Source organism: Lontra canadensis, unplaced genomic scaffold (genome assembly GCF_010015895.1).
Source record: "Lontra canadensis isolate GAN:19392208 unplaced genomic scaffold, GSC_riverotter_1.0 scaffold18, whole genome shotgun sequence".
Taxonomy (NCBI): domain Eukaryota; kingdom Metazoa; phylum Chordata; class Mammalia; order Carnivora; family Mustelidae; genus Lontra; species Lontra canadensis.
In genome coordinates, this window is record NW_022631012.1 from 21,800,488 (window position 1) to 21,827,631 (window position 27,144).

The 27,144-nt window shown below is 43.3% G+C and overlaps 1 protein-coding gene across 7 annotated transcripts in view; it reads right to left on the reverse strand.

Moving 5' to 3' along the window:
* Nucleotides 1-9,989: 9,989 nt before the first annotated feature.
* Nucleotides 9,990-27,144, reverse strand: part of MYO1B (myosin IB) — a 177,275-nt gene continuing 160,120 nt past the window's right edge. For all 7 annotated transcript variants that reach the window (XM_032860200.1, XM_032860202.1, XM_032860206.1 and 4 more), the window contains 7 exons: nt 24,472-24,546; nt 22,805-22,939; nt 20,741-20,847; nt 18,048-18,180; nt 17,545-17,697; nt 15,929-16,056; nt 9,990-11,322 (listed from right to left, as the gene is read on the reverse strand). In XM_032860200.1, coding sequence (XP_032716091.1) covers nt 11,199-11,322; nt 15,929-16,056; nt 17,545-17,697; nt 18,048-18,180; nt 20,741-20,847; nt 22,805-22,939; nt 24,472-24,546 — 855 coding nt within the window. In that variant the 3' untranslated portion in view covers nt 9,990-11,198. The remainder of the gene's footprint in view (nt 11,323-15,928; nt 16,057-17,544; nt 17,698-18,047; nt 18,181-20,740; nt 20,848-22,804; nt 22,940-24,471; nt 24,547-27,144) is intronic.

The following is a 27,144-nucleotide window of genomic DNA, read 5'->3' on the forward strand; positions in this document are numbered from 1 at the left end:
GTGCGTCTGTGCGCGTGTCTGTGTGTCCGTGTGCGTCTGTGAGTCCGTGTGTCTGTGAGTCCGCGTGCGTCTGTGTGTCTGTGCGCGTCTGTGAGTCCGCGTGTGTCTGTGCGTCTGTGCGCGTCTGTGTGTCCGTGCGCGTCTGAGTCCGTGTGTGTGTCTGTGAGTCCGTGTGCGTCCGTGAGTCCGTGTGTGTCTGTGCGTCTGTGCGCGTGTCTGTGCGCGTGTCTGTGCGTCCGTGCGCGTCTGCGAGTCCGTGCGCGTCTGTGAGTCAGGACGAAGCCGGACCGACGGGCCGAGCACGGGCTTCCCCGCCGCTCTGCGAGGCTCTTCCCGCGGGCCGGACGCGGGGCAGCGGGTGGGAGTCGCGCTGGTCCGCACGGGTCCCCTCTGCTCTGTTTTCCAAGGCGGCATCGGCTTGTCGCAGGCTCAGAAATTCGGTTTCCTAGCGCTTCCTAGTGAACGCGGGGGTGGGGGCTGGGGGGCGCGAGCGACCACAACTGCGTGTGCTTTGGAAACCGCGGGCCGCGTCTCCAGGCCGAGCGCTGTGATCGTGCACCTGCCCAACCCCGACCGAGCCTAAATCCGCTTTCCTGACGACGCCGAACACCTAAAGCCTCAGGCGTTCTCGCCCCTTCCCTTGGGAGAAGCCTGAGTGCGATGTGGGCCCGCGGGAAGGCCAGGGTCACCCGCCCGCTCTGCCCACACCCAGCGCTCCTCCTTGGCCATCTCTTGGCTTTTCCACGCAAAAAAAAAACGAGTCCCCTGGGCTCAAGAACCCATTTCACAGACGTGAAGACGACGCCAAGGTGCTTCAAAGTGGGTGCTGCTGCGGCACGATGGTGTTACCTACAGTACTAAAGCTACGATTTGGTTTGGGAATATTCACCATCGCAGTGAGCGTAGCGCAAACTCCTAGAATCTTAGGAAGAATGAATGAAGACCAAGGGAAAACTTATTTCGTTGTTACTTTCCTTAGAACTGTAAGAGAGAGAGTTCCTTTCTGAAACACTCGGAAATGAGAACAGTCCTTTTGTGTCACTTCCTGCCACAGGGAGGGTCCACAGGCACGGAAGTGAGTCCAATAGACAATTACTACACCATTGAAGTGATGGAAGGTGGGGAGAGTGGGCAGAGGTAGGAACTGAATTATAGATAATTATCTTTGGGAAAAGCAAGTTTGAATATTCAACTGTGTAAGAGTGAACAATGACAGTGAGAGCTTCAAGCTTGAGGGAAGTGGAGACTCAGGGAGGGCAGAGGGCTGGTTATGGAAAAGAAGTTGTGTTTCCATCTGCTGTATTTACTGAACAACTACTATGGGCCAGGCATGGCCAGTTTGGGCTTCCACAACGAGGTCCCATCTTTCCTGCATACTTTTTGTAGTGTGACATCTTCGATGAATAGCCACCACTGTAAATTCATAAATGAAGACACAGGAGTTTGGGTATCTTTTCCCAGTCCTGCTAAGGGAGCCTATGGTGGGGAATGGAAATACCGGAAGACGTTGAGTACAGTCTAGTTCTGCCAGTGACCCCAAAACGTAACACCAGTCGCATCATCTCTCTGGGCTCTGACTTTTATTTGTAAAGCAAAGGGCTTGGAGGATAGGGATGCACAATTCCCAAACTTTGGTTTTTGCAAGGAATTCACCACATGAACCAAGCCTGTTTGTTGATCGTACTAATAGGACTTGCAGACATATGTAATTCTGTTTTGCAAATGTATTGAGAGGTGCTATGATGAAGAAAATGCATATTTATTTAAGTCATGCACTTATAAAAGTTATTTTATTTATCGAGTCAGAAGATGCTAAAAGCCTGTCCCCCACATGCCAGCGTTCATGAATAAATTCAGAAGCAGTCTTCATATTAGAAAATGCTGGGAACCCCTAGATGACAGAGGTAATTTCTTAATATTATTCTACTGATATTCTTGAAATACATTGGTGTAAAGGAAAAATTCTGTTTTTAGGTAAGAGCTGAAAGTGTTTTTCCTGCACTGACACTTGTCATCCTCAGCATCCACGTTCTCAGTCAGGACGGCAGCCTTTCAGACACACTCCAAGTGCCTTCATGTGGGGCAGTGTAGTTTCTGTCATGCTGACGAGCAGTTTTGTCTAATGACACACACTGGACAAGACTTGTTGAAGGGAAGTCTAAGACAGAACAAAAGGGACCATTCCGAGATCTGACTTTGGTTTATAAAGCATTTCATAGTTGAATACTGAGTATATTGAAAGGATCGAGTGGTGATGTGGTGACGGAAAAATAAGTGACCTGATGACATCACAGTAGGACTTGGTGGCAAAATCAGAAACCCAAACCTCTCCCCTTGACATACAGCAGTTCCTATTACTAGAATGTACCGTGTCTCAGCAGGACGTCATAAAAGAAATGCTGCAGGGGTGGTCCCCATGGTGAAGCACTGGAGGACAGGTTTGTGGAGTTCGGGTGGGAAGTAAGTGGCAACTATGTGAGTAGTGATGACTTCTGAGCAGCCTTGTGCCAGTTTCCTAATTAGCCACATGTACCCATCACGAATGACTTTTTTTGGCGGGGGGGAGGGTATGAATAGTGCACCTACATCTATATGTATCAAACCACACTTGTAAACTCTTTCACACAGACTTTGTGTGTCTGGTATGGTCTGATGGCAGTTCAAGACGCCACACATGGCATCTTCATCTTGGGGGGGGGGGGTTTCTAGTGGGAAGAACAAATTGGTGGGTGGATTTCCTTCCCCTTTTATAATGTTTCAGCAACAGCTCCCAAGTGCTTTTCATTTAATGTTACCAGATCCCATTTCTTTTTCAGATCAGAGTCCAAGTTGTGCAGGGAAGTAAAGACAGCTGTTGCCAAACAATCCAAGACCATCACAGACTAAATTCCAACTATTGCCATTTTCTGGGTTGCTACCCTAATTCATGCCATGTCTGTCTATAACAGGACCCAGACATAAGAACATTTTTCCCCGTTCATACTCAAAACTACACTGAAGTGAAGGTGTGTTCCGATAGAAACAAATACCAAAATACCTAAGAATATCTTTCATTTGTGTTTAGTCACTCAAATTCTACAAAATCACACTCAAAGTACAAATAAGTTCTTTCCTTTCCTGTGCAAATGGTGTATTTGGGAGCATTAAACTTGTAAATCCTTTTTGAACTTGATTTTCAAAAAGAGGTTGGTCATCTGAATAGAAGCTGATTCTCCCCCATCAGAAAGCATTATGTCGTTTCATTTGAATAAAACGGTGCTGAGTTGAATCTAGGAGATACAGTCTTATAGTCTGTGAGCTTCTAGTTTAAAAGCTGTTTCAAACTTTGGAAATTCATTTTTGGTTCATTCTTAGGTGCAAAACCAAGGAGAGTAAGTGTAAGTGTTACTTACTCTGCTTAAATAGGACAGTGCCCGTTAGAAGTTGGGACTTACGGATGCCTTCTCTGCGGTGAGCATGGGTGTTGTACGGAAGTGACGAATGCTGGTGTTATTCACCTGGAGCTAATACGACACTGTTAACTAACTAGAATTTAAATACAATCTTAAAAAAAGAGAATATATACTTGGGAAAGACAGTATCTTTAAAATGCAACATTCATACTCAATAAATATGCTGTATACGTAGATTTAATAAATACTGATGTTGGAAATAGTTTCTTTAAAAAAAAAAAAGACACCAGAACGGCAGTATCACCATATACGTTATATTACCAGATAAAAAAGGAAAGTTGAATTTGTAGGTGAAGGACTACTTTTGGGTTTCTAAATGAAGGAATTTTGAAACAATTCACAATTCATTTTCAGACACAGTTGAAGCAATGTGTCAACAAGACCGTCTGAGTAGGAGCTTAGATTGATACAAACTTACTTCCCATCTGACTTACAGACACTCACACCTTCAAGACAACTGATTATTATTGTGGCACATAAGATGAAAGGCAAGCATGTTTTCCTTTGCCTACAGTTTGCCCCTCTAGGAAAGAAATGATGCGTTTCTTTAATGCTACTGAAAAACATGCTACTGGTCGTCTTTTCAGTGGTGTTCCTGTCAATTTAAATTTCAAGCTCAGGAAAGCTGAATTTGTAGCAATCATTTTAGAAAAGGCAATTCTGAATTTAGCTGCTAACTGCACACAAGGAATTGGGTGATTACTAGGACGTTATTTAGAAACACTTTTTTTTTTTTTAATTAAAAAAATGTGAGGGTACTAGAGAAGGACTTCACTTCTAGCACCAGCTGGTCTTGTCTATAAATTATTATTGCATGAGATAATCAGTTGAAAAGACTGTAAAAATAGTGTGAAAGCTTGTTAAAGAATTAGGAAAAACTATTGGAGTTCTCTCCCCACCAAAGCAACCGCATCTGAGGACAGGAGTCTTACCTGAAAACAAAAGGAAATACTCACATGCCTTTCTGTAACATAGTAATTTTATGAAGCTGAGGGAAAACTTAAAATGGGGTGAGGTAAAATATGGAAACAAACTACTGCATCAGTGGAAAACCAAAATAGCATGTAAAGTTAGAAGTTACTTTACTTTGAGGACATATTTAATGTTCTCCCTGCATGATCTGTTAGGAGCTCCCATGCCCAAAGCCCTGCGGCTAAAGAAAAGGGCTGACTTTAGGTTCACATATTCAGGACTCTGGTGAACCATCACTACTCCAAATACCCGAATGCGTGTTTATTAGTTTTTATGCCTTACTCCCTGCTTTCACAAGAGTAGAGGACCTCTGAGTTATGAACTTCACTTCTAAATGACCATCCCAAGTTCTAGAGCTGTAATAATATACATGGTTTAGTAGTGACACAACAAAAATAAATTTAATAGAATAGAAAATCTAAAAACAGTGCAGTGGGACAAGGATGGCCTTTTTTTTTTTTTTTTTAAGATTTTATTTATTTATTTGACAGAGATCACAAGCAGGCAGAGAGGTGGGGGCCGGGGGGAGGAGGATCCCCACTGAGCAGAGAGCCCGATTTTGGGGCTCAATCCCAGGACCCTGGGATCATGACCTGAGCTGAAGGCAGAGGCTTAACCCACTGAGCCACCCAGGCGCCCCAAGGATGGCCTTTTTAATAAAAGGTGCCAGGTCCACTAGCTATCCATTTGGGAAAAAGAAAAAAGAATCCTGACTCCCTACTTTACACCATTCAAAAAAAAAAAAAAAATCAATTCCAGAAGACTAAAGAACTAAATATGAAAGGCAGAACAATAAAGTTTCCAAAAGGAACTGCAAATATCTTTGTAAGCTTGAGCAACAACTATTTCTTCAAAGGAAACAAAAAGTATGAACCATAAAGCAAAGAACGGGTAAACCAGACTACACTGAAATGGAGCATGTGTTCATCCAAAGACAGTGATAAGAGAGTAGGAAGGTTACCGCAGACCGTGTGGAGGTACGTGCCACACACGTATCTGATAAGGGTCTCATATCCAAGATAGAACTACAAATCAAAAAGAAAAAAGAAAATCCCAACAGAAAAAAAAAACAAAAGGCAAAGTACTTGAATAGGTACTACACAAAAGATGATATGCAAATTGCCAATATCGAAAAGGTATTTGAGCTCATGATCATTGGGGAAAATGCAGATTAAAGCTAAGTTCCACTACAGGGACTGAAATGAAAAAGACTGGTGATACCAGGTGGGGCAGGGATGTAGGACAGATGCAAGCCCCGCGCATGGCTGGTGGGGCTGTCGACTGGTACCGTTCCTTTGAAATCAGATTGACGCAATGCACTGGAGGTGAACGTGAGCTTCCCCTTGACCTGGCAGCTTGATTCCTAGGGACATGCCCCGTGAATACGTGGACGGGAAGTCACCAACAGACGGGTCTCAGGGACATCTGCAGCAGCACTGTGCATCACAGCCAAATAACAGTAAAATGGATTACAACATTGCAGTGTCCCCATACCATGAAGTATCACGCAGATAGAGCAAACTTCTACAAGCAACGATGTGAATGAACGTCAGTCCTAATGCCGACAGAAAAGGCTGGAAGGAAGTGCATATATTGTATGATTCCATCTATGTAACACAAAAACAAACAAAAAACAAAAAACAAAACCCAAAACAAAAAAGGGCAAAATTAATATACGATACCAGAAAATGAGAGAAAGTTACTTTTGTGGGGACTTATGAAGGGGGTCGACAAAGGGGCTTCTTCTTTTGGGTGCTAGGAACACGGACGTGTCCACTTTGTAAAAGTGCTTTGATAGGCATGTTTACATTTATTTGTGTATGTCATTAAAAAAATGTTTTTGAAGAGAATATGCCAGATACACTAATTAGTGAGAGAGAGGGAGAAAGAAAAAGAGTCAGAGAAAGGAAGGGAGGAAAGATGGACGGAAGGAAGGAAGGAAGAAAAGGGAAGTTAGGATGAATATAAAATAAGTGAATGACTTCGAGTCATCCTAAACCTTCTCATCACAAGAAAAGGCAGAACTGCGAGGTGACAGATGTTAACTTATTGTGGCAATCGTTTCACTATATGCACATGTATCAAATCGTTATGTTATCCATCTAAAACTAATACGATGTAGCAAGTCTATTATATTCAAAACTGGACAAAAGAAAGTATTTTAAGTAAGTGAAATAAGGTGGCTGGTTTCTTTTGCTCAATACTGCCAGGCCTTTGGGTGAATATGGAATCAAATTCTGTTCCCAGTTTCCTCCTTAAACACCGAGAAGCTGACGGTGTTTTCTTGGTTGCAAAGTTAGATTTTTGCTGGATTTTATGGCGCTGAGCAGAGGCAATCTGGCCACCATGGCGGCAAAAAAAGCTAATGAGGAAGAGTTTGTGGTTTATGCTGTACTGTGATTAACTCCAGATCCGGAAAATGATCTTCAGACCAAAGAGAAGGAGGCAAACCATTCCAAGATTTGCAGGAAACCAACTCAAAAGCAATTAATTTTCTCCAGAGTGGCTGTTGGAATGGAAGCTGATGAGACAGAAGGCGAGTGCCGGCCCGTCAAGGCTGGGGCTCCCTCAGGTTTCGTGAACCAGAGCCCGAGGACGGACAGCAGGTAATGGCATCAGTACGGGGAGACCCAAAGCCGCAGCCCCTCCGAATAGCATATTAACTCCTCAGCATTCCGTCTCCGAATGGACAGTGAAAACTTACAGCCCGGGGAGGAAAAGAAGAGCAAACCGGCTGTCCTGTCTCCTCTTCCCTTTAACCCCCTGTACCTACCGGTTTGAGTGAATTTGAGTGCGGCAGTTGTTAGCAGAGAGCCAACACCCAGCTTGAAAACAAAAGGCTCTTCCTACAATGCCTTCCTTCTCGTAAAGACTTACATGATCAACACATTAGGAATTCACAAAATCCTACCCCAGCGGTATATGCCATTTTAAAGAGTGCTTGTGATTTGAGGTTAGAACCTAAACGCCTTATCTATTCTGTGAAAAACGGCATATGAAAAAGATGTTGTCTGTCATATTTAGACTAAGAATTTTGAACCGTAATTACCATAATTATACTTAAGTACATGAATTTGGGGATTCTCACTCAGCACACTAATTGGGATAGCACAATACCCTTTGTCCTCCTAGATTTCAGCCAAATCTCCATCCTGAGGACGTGTCTCTGATTCTCAGAACTCTTGGCCTGGTGCTTTGGCATCTCAGAAATACCCCACAACCCCTGTGGTATGAGAGAAGGTATTCAAACTCGAGCTCAAGGTTTTACATCCAAGTACCGGGTCCAAGTTCTTATTCCAAGGATGGGGAACCAAAACTATAACCAGTCTATAAGAGTGTCGCTTTCCCATGTTGCTTTCTTGCCCCATGGTACGTGAAGTCAAAAGTCAAGGGTAGCATGTCAGCCACACTGCAAATTTGGCCAATGACCACAGTCTGGTATTTAGTACTGATGGCCCGGTTACTCTTTCCAAGCACATCTCTTTGTCTAGGCCTACAAGTCACTCCAGGGGCTGGGTAATGAAGTGGTGGCTGAAGGGCCCTGAGGCCAGGCCCGAGCACCCAGGGAACGTGGAGCGCTGCCAATACTTTCTCTATTGCAGGACAGTGACAGAAATTAAAAGATAAGGAAATACGGGTTGCTCACCCATTATAATAGGGCAATGCCACAGTTTATCAGTAACGCTTGTCAGGTGTGGGGGTGGGGGGCAGGCGGGGTCCCTGGTGACCCTGGCCTATGCTATGGGTGTACTTAGAGGCACTCTGGGCCTGACACCCGAGGGGTCCATCAGAATCACCTCCCAGAGCACTTGTTAAGACACATGGCTGCGTAGCTACAGAGCAGCTCTGGGATTTTTTTCTAGGTGGTTCTCAAACTTTAATGTGCTTAATCACCTGGTGATTTTCTTGTAAATTTTAAATTTCAAGATTTTCAAGCTCTGTCCTGGAGATCCTGATTCAGTTGGGAAGGGGTAAGGCCCAGGCATATGCGTGGTTGGTTGAGTTTTAAAAACAAGCTTTCCTTGTGATTTTGACCCCTCTCTAATCTCATGATCAAAGACTAAGGTTTAAGATTCTATTTCTGAGCTGAAAAACCTCAAAAAAATTGCTTGCAGCAGCAATTACATTTACCCTAATCACGAGAGCTTGCTCCCTATGGGAAAAAAAAAGGCGGCAGGGAGGGGGTGGGGGGATGGGGAGGGGGTAACTAGGGGATGGGCATTAAGGAGGACACTTGATGTAATGAGCACTGGGAATTATATGCAACTGATGAATCACTGAATGTTACCTCTGAGACTAATACTATATGTTAATTAATTGAATTTAAATTAAAAAAAAAAAGGAGGCATCACTACATGTATTGAAAATATTAAGAACTCTCACTTCCAGTCTGTATCGCTCAAGGATGCTCTCCGTCTCCGTAGCATCCGTGGTTTGGTCGGTTTAGGAAACTCTGAGGAGGCACACTTCATCCTGGAGTGTAAGGAAGTTTTCTTGCTAAGGTTTGGAAAAACTTTATCAAGTCAAGTTACAACCCACCTAGAATTAATTTCATGACCAAAAATTACTGAGTATTTCAATGGCGAGACTAGGAGTGATGGATTATGTGCAAAAACACTGTCACTTCAAACTACTTTATAGAGCTATTGTTACATCCTTGCAGAACACTTACCACAAAGTTTGAGATTAAATGGCTTCTCTATTGGAAACCAACTCTGGGAAATGTATTGTTGCTAACTGTTACTGTTTCGGATCATCATCGTGACCAATCTGCAGAGACGGTATTTGGGAGGATTTAACAAGCAGACCTATGGAATATTGGTCCTCCCTCTCCTGGACTTAAATTTCCATGTGGGAAACAACCCAGCGACGATCGGGAGGGGACTGGATAAACAGATCCACACGACAGAAGTCTGTGCCACAGTAAAAAAGAACAATGAGCAAGAAACACGAAGTAAAGAACAAAGTCTACAGAGTATTAGCTTTTGTCTACTAAAGCAGGAGGGAAGAATCTATATGTTTATTTTGTTTTGGAAGCATATGCACAAAGCTGTGCGAAAGCAAGTAAAAACAATGGTTAACTTGGGGAGGGGCAGGAACTGAGCAGATGGGGGAATGATGGGACGGAGGATATGCACTGCATTTCTGTTTATCCTTACTCGCATGTTGAACAGTGTGAATGTGTTACATATTTTTTTAAACATTTTTAAGAACCCGTCTCAGTTCCAGATTTCTACTCACCTACTTCAGGAACCATCAATCTACCGCTCTAGGGACATGGTACGCCACACTGAGAGGAAGTAATGCTCTCCTCTACCTACACCAATAAACGCTAAGGCTTCTGAGAATTTCTTTACGGGAGCGATTTTTTTTGAAGTACAAAAATTAAAAGAAAGTCCCCCCAAAATACTTTCAATGAATGTGTCTGGTTTATAAAAGGTCAGTGGGATTCAATTACACAGAAGACACAAAATGTCTGAACGATAAAGCCTTTCGGTGCGGTATTACATTGACACACAACATGAGAACACAGCTTGAAATACAAAAATACAGTTGTGATCCAGGAAATGGCACCAAATTAGAACAGTTTTATTATTTAACATACCAATGTATATACATTATCCTCCCAAATAAGAAACAATTTGATTCCAAAGTTTAAAATGTAGTTTCCAAAATGAATCCTTATTATGAATTCGGGGAAAAAGAAAAAGTCTTGCAAATTAGTATAAACAACTTTGCTCCTTGACTAAAATATGTGCCCCGTACCAATCACTTCTCTCCTACAAAATGTGTATTATAAATAAAACTTCCAGAGAAGATCTGGGATGTTCATTGCACATCGTACAGAATGCCTGCCACGGTCTGAAAGGCTGTCAGCCCTTGACTGTATGAGCTGTTCAAAGTACTTACTCAGACTGGGGTGAAAACAACACTCTGCAAATATTCAGTATGTAGGATCATACACAAGGTTTACCAGAAACAGGAAAATATAATCTTACGGGGCTACTTCTGCTACTTTTTCTATGGTAAGAATGACTCTGTTTTCTACTGTTAAAAGCAATGACAAGAGCCAAACAAATTAAAAGTCCTACTGAAATGTCAGTTTTCTCTTTTCAAACAGAAACCACCTGTAGAGGAATTTCACTTGGTCATCGATTTCTACTTCTAGGGCCAGCCCTTCTTGAAGTGTAGTGGTTGAGATGGTGCTACGGGATTTGGAATAATGGTGTTTCCGTTGGCAATAGTTACACTGTTTTGGTTTCAACGTCTTTGACCTCTCCTAGCCCTAGTCAGGACAGCACCAGCCAGCCAGAATGCCATGGCCTGAGAAACAGAAAACCTTCCTAGTCCATTTTCATGCCACCCAGCACCGTGCCTAGCCAGGGGGAGGCACTCAGTAAGTATTTGACGCATGAATGCAATTACCTTTTGGGACCATTTCCTCTACTTAGAAATAGTAATGATTGATGAGTAATATGCTGATTGTGGGTACACAGATCTAACATGATGCTAAACAAAGAACACGTATGACACGGCACAGACACTGTTAGCTTCTATATTCCTGTCCCAGGACAGGCTGTGTATTTTAATAAGGGTTAAAACTATTCCAGTAATAAAAATTGATTAGTCAAATTTTTTTTTTTATTTTGCCAAGGATCTCTAACAGTATTAGCCTTTGGCAACTCCCAAACATACAATGAACCCCAAACAAAACAAAACAAAATTGCACTATTACAACAAAACAAGTCCGTGAAAGCAGAGGGGAGGAGCCGGTTAAGGAACGGCAACTTCCAGGAGACGGTTGTTTTTTCGTTTGCATGTTGGGACCCTCCCGTTTTTCTGGTTGCCCTGAATGAACTTCACACATACTTTGTCCTGTCTGAACTGCACCAGGAACCTAGAAGAGAACAGGACAAATTAAAGAAAAGTATACACATGACAGCAGATGACGACACTAACACAAGCTTCTGTTTCTTCATGGATGCTGACCTTGACAAGCATTCCCACTTTCCCTCAGCACTTCCTGCTGTCGCCACCACTTAGCTCCAAGGAAACGGAAGTTCATTAACTCTCCATATTCCAGCAAAGTGAGAAGAGCTAAGAGGAATTATTTCCATGCTCCAAATGGAAAGCCCAACATGCTGTTCTCCCATTTTCCTCCACTTTTACATAGCAAACATAGAAACTGGGGGATGAGTCCTATTCAATTTCAGAAAATGAAAGGAAAAATTTCGGGAAAGGGGTCTAGAGACCCTCAGAGACCACAGTTTCCAAACACTGGTTACTCACCTTTTTCCTAAACTGTTTTTGTATACCTACATACTGTGCTAATAGTCGCTTCTATCATAAGTAAATGTATTTCAAAAAAGCGGTGACCTATGGAATGATAACATAACAACATCACAAGTTTGATCTGCCCCTTATATTTTTCTAATAGCCACCAAATGGATATTAAAAATATATATATAAAACTACAGAATTTACAAAATCTATCGGTGTACACACAAAGCCACCTCTTACCCTACCAGGAGTTTATGTGGCACATCGTGGGAAACCATAGTCTAGTCCAAATCTTTCCTTTCACAGACCATCAGGGATCAAGTGCTTGTCCACAAGATTATTTGTCACACCCTCCTGCCACAAACATACCACCTTCCTCCTGGGCTGGGTGCTACGGAGGACACCCAGATGCATCCCGTGAGGTCCCTGAGGAGGCAGGAGAGTGGCATGGCTGGTCTAGAACCCAGGTGCTCTCACCTCAAAGCCAGTACTGTTCTCCCCACCAAGAGTTAGGACAATGTTACCACTTTCCAGTATGCTTCTCAGGGAAGTTTTCTGAGCTGCTGGCACACAGCTGAGTCATTCCACCAACCGCACAGCAGATCACATGCTCACTGGATCTACCACAAGTGCAAACATCAAAACAGCTATGTTCCGTGCACACTAGTCTCAGTGTCAAGGTCTACAGAGCCCGGGCTTTGTAGACTCTGATCTAGTGGAGTGAAATGTGACACATAAACTCCTGATTTATCACTTGGCTTAACAGGATGGTCCGTCTGAGCTTCTAAATCAGCTGTTTCTTTTCAACGTGAAAGCACTGAAGAAAAGAGCTGTAGTTCCAAAATCGCATCACTGATACATATGCTTACATCTACGTCCTCAAAGAAGGAAAGCACCTTCCATGTCTAATGCCAATACACGCACTTAAAAAAATCAGATACTTGGAAATTCTAATTTTCAAAGACCACTTTTAGTATAATAAAAGTACAGGGAGTTCCTGTCCCCGTAACTTTGGCATTGGCTCTCTTCATGTTCATGATTCACACGTGTGATTCGCTCCAGAACTGACGACAGCGAAGACGCCCAAGGTATTTGCACGCACTGCACTATTCCTAGTAAGACACGTGTGTTAACGCAACTTTGGAATAAACCTGCGGGGCAAGTGCTGTTATTTACTTCTACTTCCTAGAAGAGAAAACCGCGGCGTGGCCCGCAGGCAGGACATTGTACTCAGAGAATCATTCTCCAGAGAACAATCATGTTAAATGCATCCTTCCACTGCATCAACGCTAGTCAGAACTTCACAGCAGAAAGAATTAGATGATTTGTTTGATTTGAAATGTTCACAAAACAACTGTCTACACTGAAATGATATATCGTGTGTGTACGCATGTACATATACATACATGTGTTTAAAATATTTAACAGAACAAATTCATTTTGTTTTTTTCCAACACGTTCAGGACTTCATTTTCAGAAATTTTTTAGAAATAGTACACATTTTATTTAATGACCTTAAAATGCAATGTACTTACGGACTGAAAAGTCTGGGAGTTGAAGGATTGGGAATTACAAAGCAGCTTAAAACCACCCTAAGGAGTAAACAGAACTGTGACTCTCCTCCTGGAAATCGATATCCAGTTTCTCCAGAACGACTGTGGCGACTGGGTTTATTAAAATAATTACTTCCTACTTCTGAGACCCTTGCTGAGGAAGGTTCAGTCACTGAACTGCGCTCCATTTATAATACTAAACTGCAGAGCCAGCAGCGAAATAGATGAAAGCCATTTAGGGTGAAAAAAATACATCACGGGCACCCCTGTCCTTGACTTTGTCAAATTTTGTTTAAATTTAAAAGGGTCTCCCAGGAGGTCTACAATCCCTGCTTAAGAGCTGTAGAGGTTATGAATCAGGCTCCCCGGGCCCCTGTTCTGCCCGGGAGCTCCCAGTGTTGCAGGGCTGTGGGGTCCCGTCAGCTACCTCGTTTCTATGAACCAACCACCAGTTAGGAACTGGACAAAGAAAGCTGTTACAGACCGGTTTACAGCGCTCCTAAACGTTCTGCTTTCTTCACATGACCACCCTGTCAGCTTGGTACCCAAGGACGTTTACTGCAAGGTGACACATTCAGAACATCATACCACTGTCCTCCCCACCCCGTGACAAGGCAGGGCCTGTGCCACGCGTGAGCGAGCTCTCCCACAGGCATAGCCTCAGCCACACACCGTGAGGCCCGCGGGAGGGCTCTGTGGTTGACCACGTACGAGGGCCATAGCTCGCACTGTCCCTCCCACCCAGCCCCTCCGGAGGGTCATGACGTAGGACAGGACGGCGCATCCAGGAAGAGCTGAAGTAAGGAAGGATTATAAACGTCCACCGAGCACTTTCCTCAAGGCAGAGGCAGTGTCCTTAGAACACCAGCTCGAGAAAAGCTGAACAGTAGCAATCCTTTGTGCCTGCATGTTGACGCGACTTTCTCTGCAAAGACAGCCCCGTTAATGCGGCGAGCCGGGGAGGAGGCTGCTGCATCCACGTGCCGAGGAGCTCCTGCCCCTGGAACACGGAGGACCTTCCCGGGGTCGGTGGGAACCGTCAGTTCCACCGACACGGAAGCCTGCCTCCCGAGCTCGGACGCATTTCAGCTAAAGGGAGTTTCAAGTTCTAACAGGCCCTGACAGGTTAAAACCTTAACTGACTGGAGCCCAACTGACCACTATATATTTTTTCCTAAGATTCTTTGTTTAATGAGAAAGGACCCAACGACAAGAAAAGTTATTTAGTCCAAACTTCAATTTCCAATGTAGAGGATACATAAAGGTCCATCTTCCACCAACCTGAACTAATTTTTAATGTACAGTGAGAACAGAGGACTATGGCTTTGTGAATCCCCAAGCGTCAAGAAGACTTAGTTTGGCTTATGCAGGGATAAGAATGGGTCTGAATTTACTTTAGAAAGACTTCTAGAAATAAGTGAAATAGAATACGCTGGTAAAACCTTAATGAGAAAATCAAATCGTTCTTGAGCAATCCAGTTACGTAAAATTCTTACTCTATCCATGCTAAGTATATAAGCAGGTAGTAAACAGTCTGTTGAAAGGCAAAGTATCCCATCAGGTATCAATTTGCATAGTAACTCAAATTCATTCAAGTGATATTAGAACAATAAATTTAATAAGTGTGTGGGGTCTCCAACCTGCATGTAAACGATCACTACCTATAATTAGAGTCCTACTGTGAAGGGGAAAAAAGCAAAATTTCAAATTTATAGTCAACATGGGAAGCTTATTCTATAACTCTACTTCTCTAGTATGAAAAAAAGGCATCACAAATGCAATACTGAAATCAATATTGAAATTTCAGATATTTCCTCTTTCCTCCGTGTCATCTATTGCAGTAAATGGTACCACCATTTGGGCTCAGGCCCCAAATCTAGCATCTAATCTGTTAATAAGCCCTCTTGTTTCCTCCAAATAACATTTGGAATCTGACTACTTCTCACTGCCTCCCACTCACACCCTAGCCTAAGCCACATCATCCTAGACAGCTCCGAGAAGCTCCAAACTTTTTTCTGCTTCCACTCTTGCCTCCCTAGAGCTATTTTCCACACCGCAGCCAAAGCAATCTTTGAAAATCACAAATTGGATCACGCCACCCCCTTGCTTAAAGCTCGCAATGGCATCCCATCATCCACAATAAAATCTCAACTCCCCACCTGAGCTCCTCAGCTCTACATGGCCAGGTCTCTGCCTGTCTCTCCAGTATTTTCCTACCATTTCATTCCGCCACTTTCGCTCCCACTCAGGGCCTTTGCACCTGCTGCCCCCTGTCCTGGATGGCATGTCCCAGGTTATCGCCTGGCTTGCTCCCTTGATTCTAGTCTCGAGTCAAATGTCACCGCATCAAACAAGGCTCCCTGACCTCCCTGTCAAAGAGAGGACCCTCTGGCCCTCACCCTGCTCGCTTCCCTCCACAAGCCCTGTCATGGGTCAAAGTTGTCACCCATTTCTTATTTTTGCTTATTTGTCTCTTCCACCAGGATGTCAGGGACAAGAAGGCGAGCACTTGACCAGCACCTCCACTGCCCATCCACCATCTAGAACAAACACCAGACACACACTGGCTACTTGAAGGTAGGGGCTGTGCACATGGAGGAGACTGGAGCGCTCGACCGAAAGCAATGAAGCTAAGAGGGAAACGGCACGTTGACTGGAGGAAGCACATACTCATCCGAAATCTCGATATTGAGCTTCTGTTTGGTTTGGCTGAGGGTCGTCCGGTACAGCTTGGTGGCCATTTCAATCAGGTGATCGCTGCTGAAGAGGAAGTCTCCTTTACTAGCCGCTTCCGAGCCCTGCGAGGACAAAGCAGGAGGCAGACTGTCACAATTAGAGACAGCTCAGGAGGTAAAGCTCGCAGGCGGGGCTGAACAAGTGTTTAGTCTCTCAGAAGCATCAGCTACTGGAGTCCACTCTTCCAAATACACCACAACAACCAAAGTGGCATTTCCTCCAACCTGCCCGGAGCACTTGCAGAAAGGTTACCTAACCTTGCGCTGCACAAAGCTGGTAGAGGACCAGAGGCCCCGTCAGCGTCACCTGGGAGCTTGTTAGAAAGCAGAGCCTCGGGCCCCGCCGCAGGCCCGCCGCACAGGAACCACAACAGGATCCTGGAGTGTCTGTTTGCACATTCAGGCTTGAGAAGCACTGACCTAACTTGTAACTCATCCTGAAAGAGCTGTTTAAGAATTCCTCAGTGATTTGGCTAAAAGAAAATAAGAACAGCAGGAACACTCCCAACTAATACGTGAGGGCAGTGGCTCTTCACCCGGGCAAACCAGGGAGCTGGCAGAAAGGATGGTGTGCCCCACTCCAAGACACTGATGCGGTGGGACTGCAGGGGAGGGGGCGGGGACGGCCTGGGCATCGGCATTACAAAGTGTAACCGAGGTTCAGAATCACTGTCTTAGGGCTGGATATGCTCCTTTTAAGTTAAGATCCGCAAGCGGGGAAACAGGTTGAACTGACTGTATGGGATTTTCCTAAGTGTAGAAGCCGCGAGAGAGGGGCGCCACCAACTAGACGCGCGTCCCTGAATACGATTCACATTTGCCGGCCCTGCTTATCCAGGGACTATTTACTGTAGCATAGGCACTGCGCACAGTGTCTCATTTAATCCTTACAACCACATTATGCAGTTGTACTATTATTCTCTCCATTTTAAAGAAGGGAAGAATGAGGTAGGCCCATGAAGCTAAATGACTTAGCCAAGGTCACTGTAAAAGTAGTGAGACAAACTCCAAAGCCTGCATTCTTAGTTACACCGTTCAAATCAGGACGTCCTAGCTAAGCCAAAAAAGCATAGAAATGTTAAAAAAAATCCTGAGGTCAAAATTACTAGGCAGTTGTTTCATTGTGGTCGCAATCTTTAATAAAAAACTCACAAATTAAAGATGAACAAAGGAACATCTACTGAGTTGGTATATAGATAAAAAACAGGAGAAAGCACAAAACACCCTGATATTTCCAAGCACTATTTTCAAACAAGTGCACATCACAATGAGTGCAAACCCAACCTGTTCAGTGAAATTAGAACTCGATGAACAAGTTAATAAATGTGATTTTATCAATTCAACTTCAGTTAATCAATTTTAATTACTGAAAAACCAAGCCTCAGATATTACATGGGAATGAATATAGACAAAATCTGCAAATCATTAAGAAGTTTATACATTACAAACTTCACGTAATAACATTCTTCAGATGTGGAAAATTTTAATCCAGTGGCTCAGGGACTGGGCAAATGCAGAGATCTTGCAGTCAAGTCAACAGGTGAACTTTACCTCTTTGAGGTGGACGGCAAAGAAGCCATCGTTTTGGGAGCTCATCGACACTTTGGTCACATCCACCAAGGGAACCTCGGACTTGATCTGCCCCGACTTCTGATCAGCAAGAAGGAGGTTATTATTTGTTAAGAGGAAAATCCGGGATGTGCTCTAAAACAAAACAAAACAAAACAAATAAGGATCCAAAAGCAACGATCAAAAATACCCCAATGGTCCATGAGTTTAAAGCGTTTGTTATTTGTGGAGGAGCCCGTCTGCTTCCGTACCTCCCAGCACACAAACCTAGGTGAACGGAGAACACGCTAAGAACAGAAACCCTACATCAGTCATGTAAGTTTCAGAGAACAAGCAAAATTCCACATAAACCTAAAGGTAAGGGGAAAGAGCTCCCTTTACAGGAACTCTGCTGGGAATACAAAAGCGAAGCGGACTGATCAGAAAGCAGATGTCTGCCCCAACTGAGAAACGCTTCTTACTGGCCCCCAGGGTTAGCCATTTACCTTCCCATTGGCACGGTTAATTTTGTTCACAACTTCAGCGATGATAATCTTTTCTTCAATGGCATCCTTGAGTTTCTTATACTTGGGATTCTTGTTGATTTCCAGGTAAGCTCCCTGGAATGGCTGCCCAACACTACAGGAAACAAATCCCCTCACATTAGAAACGGTTCCCGATGAAGGCATTACCGTGACAGCTGATTCTGAAGCACGTAATTTCATCGAAGTTAATTTTATCCATTTTATATGTCACTTATATGTAAGTTGGAAATGAAACCTGAAACCTATTTCAAATATACTTTTTAGGGATCATGGCATTTTATAGGTAGGACTTTGATAAAAATCTTATCGTGTGGAACAATCAAGATAGAAACAAGTTGCAAGAAAGAGAGTCAAGACCCACGTGCACGGTCTCATGTGAAGGGAAGGGCAATTCCTTCTCATCTGTTCATAGAAAGTTAACAGCTGTCCACAAAGGACTTTTAGTGCCTTTAACAATATGTGGCAATGGAAAAAAGAGCACAGATCATTATCATCACCTGTTTCAAAGAGAAACTTCATTTTCTTGTGGAGAATAAGAAAACCAAGAGGCTGTCTGGGGGAGCACGGAGTGAGCACTTTACAAGAGCACTACAGAGCACTTACACTACCACGTAAGTCTGGCCCTACACAGGCAGTATCTGAAAGGCCCTACACAGGCAGTATCTGAAAAAAGAATCAGGCCTCTCCTCCCAGGACACGGCCCTAAACGGACAAGGTGAACATTTGGAACCAGAGCGCTTTTCCTTCAGACAAACCCCGTCTTGCAAGTGGCACAATTGTGCACTAAGATGCCCATTTCCCTAAAAGCATGCGGGGTGACACTTTCAGGGAAACCTCTTCCAAGACAGCCGGACCCCCCGCAACCTCCCCCCCGCCCCCACCACAGAAAACCACCACCTAAAAAAATAACTGCGGCTTCATCTTGAGCTACAGAGTTCTGGCAATTTGCAGATGCAACTTGAAAAGCTTGTGTTGTGGGTGGAGGGTCAGGGAAGAAAAATCCACGTAGGTGGTCAGTGCTTCTGGGCTCCCAGATATAAAAGGCTGATGCCCGCCGTAAGGGCTGCGGCTCCGCGCGCTGGTGGGAGGGGAAATTATTCCACCCCTCCGACCGCTGCTGGCTGAGCCCGCCACCGTCCCTGAAAATGGATAAAACTACCCCAAAAGGACTTGGCTTGACATTAATAGATTTTTCTTGTTGTTCACATTCAAACATGTTTTTAATAATAAAAAGTGCTAAGAGCCTTTGAATGTTTCTTCACAGATGTATTTTTCTCTTTCCCGTTTCTCAAGAGTCATCAACAGGGAATGTTAATTAAGACAATTACTCTACAATTTAAAAATCTATCAAGAAAGTTAAATGGATTGGTTGCTGGAGAGAGTCTATAGGCCATTTTCATGTCTGAATGTGCTTTAGGAGCAGACACGCTGAACGACTCTGGATTTAGATACTATGTTCGACTTAGAGGGCGTGGAAACCATCACAAGCAGCCAAATCAGCTGACCCAGCAAGTTGGGTCATTTAAGATATTTAAACCACATGAGCCTGGCAACAATGTTTACTTTAGCTTTCAAAAGGAAGAGCCTTCCACTGTGCATAAAGACAGGGAGAATATAAACACAGCATATTGTAATACATGCGAATATACTTAGCATATAATGATTTTCATCTCTAGGCCATCCTTTGGGAGAAGCTAAAAGTTGTTAGAGATTTGGCTTGAAACTGTCCAATCTAACTTTTTTTTAGAAACATCGGATGAAAAAGGGATAGGAATTCTGGAGGAGAAATGATGAACTTGGGAGATGTACGGATATTCAAGGAAGCAGTCTTTACCAACAACTTCACTGTACAAACTTCACAACAGGAGTTCCTGCTTTATTGAGCACTCGGTGTTTACAAAAAAGGAAGGGATCTGACTGCACAGGCCACTGCCATCATGCCCAAGGACTTAGCAAAGACTATCTCAGGCCAGGGCTTTGGCGATACTCAGGAAGTGATGGTTCACTCTTCATTACTGTGCAAACGAGCCCCACCCAGCTCGTTCATGGGACAATGGAACAGGGGTCCCAGAGGACTGCCAACAGAAATTGATCAGGCGGGGTCTGAAAATGATGGAAAACTAAAAGGAATTAACAATGTAAATTTTATCTTAATAGCCTACACAATTTGTATTTTAAAGGACTTTTTTTTTTTTAAAGACTTTTTTTTAAGATTGTATTTATTTATTTGACAGACAGAGATCACAAGGCAGGCAGAGAGAGAGGGGGAAGCAGGCTCCCTGCTGAGCAGAGAGCCTGATGTGGGGCTCCATCCCAGGACCCCGAGACCATGACCTGAGACGAAGGCAGAGGCTTAACCCACTGAGCCACCCAGGTGCCCCAAGGACAACTTCTAATTATTTAGTGAAGTGTTCAGGCTAACGCCAACGAAGTAAAACCAACAAATGTAATCTCATTTCAGTTAAGTTTGCTACGGGAGCCATGGTGCAAATGCGTTTCTGTGTATTCATATCCTGCTGATCATAAAATAATTCATAAAATTAAAAACCTCTCATCTATTACTAAAATCAAACTCTGCTAGAAACGGCCTACAAATATATTTGAATAATTTTTAAAATGCTGACTTTTATGGGTAAAGCAAAAAGCCGTAATACCTAGATGGGTATAAAGCCTTCTTGTCTTTGAAGAGTTCACTGGCTTCTAGTTTTTCTTCGTAAATAAGTTTCTGCTGGTCTGTGAATTGGTCCCTGTATTTTTTACACTGTGAGAAATGAAAAGGGGGGAAAAAGATAATCACTTATATAAATAAATCTCTACTCAGTCTTAAATACGCTAAGTCCACTCAACAGCAGCAAAAACAAGACTAAATGTGCACAAATGTGTACGAATGCCCATTTAAAAAACCAAGAGCATTTTTCCTTTCTGGATTTTAAAAGGTCAATCTTGGAAAATGTCATAAAAACTGTTGTTTGTATTGTGGGACTCGGGGTGTTTCTTCAAAACACACAAGGGCCTTGCTGCACAGACCCTGCTGGGAGAACTGGTCCTCCCACCATGACGTCCACGCCCCCTAATCCTTCAGTCCTTAGGCTGTCACAGTCTTTCACAGACTCGCAATATGAACGACACTGTACATACAACTCACTGCACACATTTACACACACACACACACACATGGACAACAGATTTAAAAGCTTCCCAAGACAAGACTTTCAACATGTCCTGTACCCCATTATTTTCTATTCTACTGCATTTCAGTTTAAAAACCTGGCCAGTAATCCATGAAATTGATGTCATGACTCACAAATATGCTACAACCACTGGTTGGAAAAATCCTTCTCTGAATCCCCGATTAGCTTCCTACAGTGTGGATATGGGACCCGAGAAATCTCCCCTCCACCTGGATCCTGAGATGGCACTGGAGGGACACAGGGGTGGCTAGAGGGGCAGGGCAAGGTTTTTTGAATGAACTCAAAGAAATTCAGTTACAAATGTAGTTGAGAACCAACGACATCATCCTACATCCTATAACGGAACGTCAGCATTGGTGCCCACCCTCTCAGGAATGAACACATCACTCTCATTCCCCACCCCCAATGCCAGGGAGGTATAGGCAAGATTCAGGGGCTGGGAGAGAGCGGGGAGCAGAGGCAGAGCAGACCCCTGGCATTACAGGCTCCCCACCATTATTCCTGAAAAACAGTTCCACCGTCAGACTCAAAAGGGGAGATGAGCACAGAGACATTGGTGAATCTCACCAAAACGACTTACTAAATGAGGGGACAGAAGCGAGAATCTAGTTCCACATGTTGATCGCGTACCAACAGTACAATAATCGGGATAACGTCCCTCTGCCTATGTCATACCTGGTAAGGGACAGGCCTATAGTGGCCAGCAGGAAAGAGCTTGCTGGAAGATACGTCCATCAATCATTCACTTTCTAAATAGTGGCCCTTCAATCAACGATTACATCATACCTGATACTCGTACATGTTTAGCATTCAATATATGAACTGACTGAATTATTACAATAAAATCAACATCTACACAAGTATCCTGTGTACTCACGCTGGGCAACACCTAAATACAATGTGATGTTTTCATCAAATTAAGGAAGCTAAAATATTAGGCACTACCAAATAGATTTTCAGCTTCCCTTTAATTCAGGTCGAGCGAAACCTGAACTTCTTGAATGTGTCGTGAGGCACTCTGAAGCCTTCTTTTCCAGACCATCACCAGGTGTGCACGTCCTCATATGTACCCGTGTACGTGTGTACGTGTGCAACAGAGCTCAGACAGTGAACGCCTAGAACCTGCAGGAATTCACTACCTTTTGCGAAGATGTTCGGACTTTATCGTCTCTACCTCTGGCAGTATTCTTTCAGATTAACATGAAAAACAGAAACAAATCAAAACAAAACAAAAGCCTGAACTCCTTGAAAGCAACGGGAATGTGGAATGAAGCCAGGCACTCTCCCTTCCAGCTAGGGAAGTGAGGAGACATCCCCGGGAACCGCTGGCTGCTCTAGAATTCTCACGGAAAGTGACGTACAGTGCATGATGCAAAAGTACCAAAGCCCTCAGGTACAGCTCCTCGAGGCTAGAGGAAGAATAGCTTAAAATCTGCTTTTACCTAACACTTCTCAAACACTCAAAATATGATAAGGAGTCTCTGGAAAACAAACAAACAAAACCTAACAAGGCCTTTTTTTTTTTACCCTCCACAAGTGGAAAATCCTTTTAAGCTCCTTGTGAGTAGAATCCAAGAATAGGTAAGGTCTTGGAGGCCAGTTCTTGTCTATCGGAGATAAGGAAGGCATCTTATTTTTCATCTCCAAGAAGTATTTTTGCACCTATGGTGGGTTTGAGGAAAAGAAATGCTAGATGAGTAAAATATGCCTGAAAAGACACTGTTTTACGTAAACCGGGATCAAACAGACCAGTCTGTAGTGGAATTTAGCACGTTTTAGTTGATAAAATGTTGTAACTCCTCTGGAAAATCTCTTTTTTATTCTCTGTCTTGGCTGGGAAAATCAAAGCTCCACTAAGTGGTTAGGAGAAAAGAAGAATGCTAACAGTAATGCTAACTTTAACATTAACATGAATACTTACGCCAACTAACACTAGAAAGCTGCATGTTTAAGAGGTAGCCACTAGCCACATGTGGCTGCTGATATTTAAATCGTAAGTAATTAAAACTCCAGTTCATCCGCCATGTTCGCTACATTTCACATTAGCCACACATGGCTAGAGCCCCCTCTCTGGTACCACGAGGACAGAGAACATTTTCATCACTGCAGAAAGCTCTACTGGGCAGCACACTGCTCTAGACTACGGGAGATGGGCCAGGCGCTGTCCGAGCTTTCTGTTATTGCTCCATTTTACAGATGACAAAAGGAGGCTCACAGAAGTCATGCGCTCACGTCAAAATCTGTACGAGGCAGAGCAAGCTGGCTCCAGGGTCTGCACTCTCCACCACTCCATATGCTTGTGTGGAAGACAGAGGGGAATGCTGGAACCCGCCTGGGCTGAGTGGCACAGCCTGGCTCTCCTCCACCCTCCGCCCTCCGCCTCATTTGCCAGCCCCGCCCTGCAGCAGCTCGGGCGACTCAGCAGGACAAGATGTTGGCATTTCCCTCAAACCCCTATGTTGAAATCCTCACTCCCAATGGGACAGTAAGAGGAAATGGGACCTCGGAGAGGAAATTAGGTTATAAAGTCACAAGGGGTGGCGCTCCCGGGATTAGTGCCCTTTTCAAGCAGACCCAGGAAAGTGCTTGCTTCTCTTTGTCTCCTCCAGTGAGGAAACCAGGAAAAGGCCCTCACCAGAACCAGACCGTGCTGGCACTCTGACCCTGGGCTTCCCAGTCTCCAGAACTGTGAGAAATAAGTGTTTACTGTTTAAGTCAGGCGGTCTGTGGTATTTTCATTAGAGCAGCTCGAGCTAAGACACCTGACTTGCTTGGGTTCACCTTCCCCAGACTATGTTCTCTCTGTCAAAGAAGAAGAACATTAAAATAAAATGGCAGAGGGGGTGGGAGAGGGACAAGCAGACTCTCCACTGAGCAGAGAGCCCAATGCGGGGTCTTGATCCCACGACTCTTAAGACCATGGCCTGAGCTGAAGTCAGATGCTTAACTGACTGAACCATTCAGGCGCCACAGAAGAACAATTTATTAATTATTTTATTGATCAGATGCAGGCCACTGATAACTTTCTGACACAATTCTACCTGAATTTGGGAGGGAAATGATAAAAAAGTCACAATTTCTCAGTGTCACAGCGAGGATTTAATTGTTAGCAAACAAGTCACTTATTCCTGAGGTGATGCTATTAACTAATTAATCCAATAATGCTAATTAGCTAATAGAAAGTGTAAACTTACAATTCTCTGAAGCGTAAATTCATAAATTTTCTTTCCAGCATTGGCTCTGAAGAATTTCCTGTACTCCCTACGCACCTTTAGAAAGAAGCAGTGGAAAACAGAGGTTAATGCCCATACAACGACATACCTCTATTAAAAATGAAAACAGGTGGAAGGAGTAAAATCTCTACGTGATTTTCTGGATATAGTCAAATAACTGAAACACACTGAGACAGTGGATTTTAAATCAGAGAAAAAGAAATTAAGAGATGCAAAGTGATAATACCAGAATGTTTTGATGTTTTAAATCCTCTCAACTAGTTTTTAAAAAGAGCCTGATGATTTGACAAGAAATGCTCTACAGACAAAGCTGCAAACTCATCACAGATCAAACTACAGTTCAGAAAAAAAAATTATCTAAGGTCATTTTCACTGCAGATTGCTCTTAAAAGGTAAAACAATGCCTGAAGAACTCTATTCAGTTTCCAAAAGCTCTGCTTAGTCCTGTCTTCGGTACTGCACACTGAGAACTAAATGTGCCCAAAAATAAGAATTTGAAAAACGGCTTATGAACCCATTATCTTCCACTTAATTGCATTAATTTTTCTCTAATCTGTGCTCCTGCCCAAGTTTCCACTAAGTACTCTCACAGCATACGGCACATCATATGACAGTTTAAGTTTCCCTATTTGCTCCTTGCTACAGTGTCGTGTTCACTTGGCTTACTAACGTCCAGCAAATAAAATAACTAGGTGAGGTGTTTACCAAATAAATGAGTGATACAGTTAAGTCTTGAAACTAGGAGAAAATATTTAAAATATTTATTACTATCCAGCTGTAAATGAGAACATTAGATTTTGGCAAAACATTAGCCTATTTGAGTAATTCGGACACTATGTACCTTTGCCTTTTGTCTTTCATTTTCTGGGTTTAATTGCACATGTTCAAAATATTTCTACATTAGGCGCTATAACCTAGCCACCTACTAACCAAATTCAGTTTGTAGAGAAATGTTTTATATGCTAATTTTTAAATTAAGAACGTGACACAGGAATTCAGACTGCAAAATTTCCTGAGCTCTAGCAACAGTGAGCCCGTTCCTACATAACAAGGCCTACACGGACCACAGGAGCTGTCGCTGCCTTTAAGAGACAGGCCTGCTCCAAACTGCTCGAGGCCCCGTCATTCCACATCCAGGTAGATACCTGCCCTCTGTTGCTTCCCTCACTTCCATGACCTCCCGGCAACTTCGGGGCAGGTGAGCGCCAGACCCGTTCTCTACACTTGTGGATCACTAAGGTCTAACATGTTTCCGATCACCACGTGGGCAGTTCCTTTGTTCTGACTCCAGGTTACTGGTTATCTAGTTTCCCTTCAGCCAGGGAGCTGCTAGATTCAGAACGTTTCACATCTCAGACTAATGAAGTTAGAAGGGACAAGGAGAAGAAAAATGAAAGCTATTAACTGGCTCCAGGAATTTTAATAGTGTAGGAAAGCAGAGAAGGTAGAGTGAGATTCTATGTGAACACAATCCAGAGATAAGGTGAAGTCCTACAACGTTTAGCTGAATGTCAGTGTAAATGAGTTCACTGTAACATGCGTTTTCATATTCACAGGAATGTTTCTACTGAACTATTCTCCGGAATCACGGCTATATACAGAGAAAGGCCTGGTGACGCCGTGCCGGCATACGGAGTCGGTTCCCCTTGTGGGCTCTGGCAGGCCTGAAAAGATCCACTGAGCTGTATCAATTCCACAAGAACTTAACCACTTAAAAAACAAAACTACTACTCTATCAACATCATTCTTTAAAAAAAAAAAGCACAAAATGATTACATTCTTGGACTTGAAAGAAGTTCCGTCTTATTTCATAACAACAGTAACATATTAAAATAGTTCTGTTCTATGGGAAACTGGTGGAAAAAAAGAGTTACCTCTAGAGGAAGCCCAGTTACCTCCAACTCAAACCTACAATTCATCTACACACTGAATTTGATGTATAGGTTGCTAATAGAAACCCCTAATATGAAAGTATTTCTGAAGCTGTGTGCAGTGAGTTAAACCCAGAAAACTAAAGATGAGTGCGGTGTTGCTGGTAGAAATCATTACACAGAATAAAAATCTTGACTCAATGTTTTGTTCCTTCTTTTTATGAAAATCAGAATGCAAATTAGAACAAGTGAATAAAATGGGAAATAAGATCCTTTAAAAAAAGTAGTTAGAACTTGTTCACAATTCCTGAAATAGAACATCTTACATTCCTGTTTAAGTTACTTCTTAATTACTTTAAAAATTACTTGATGAGTATTCAGTATCATCAAAAAGGTTAATTTACGAAGAGTTTATAGGCTCAACTTCTAGGGGAAAATGCAGATTATTCAAAAGCAGAATGTACAGATACTGCTAACGCTGTTTAGATTCGGAGCCAATGGTTTCCTGGATGGCATTTCCATCTGCAGAAGATGAATTTTATACTATTACAGCAAAAATAATAAAGAGGAGTAGTGTCAAAAAGGGGCCTAATTATCCCCCAAAGACAACAGGGATGGCGCCCCATGGCAATGAGCTCTTGAATACAAGGAAGACACAATCTTTATTTACACTGCCTCAGAGCTGCTCTCAGGGTTTTCTGGGGCTCAGATGTATTTACCTACATGCACTCTCTGAAATGAGCCCTGCCCTTAATTAAATGGC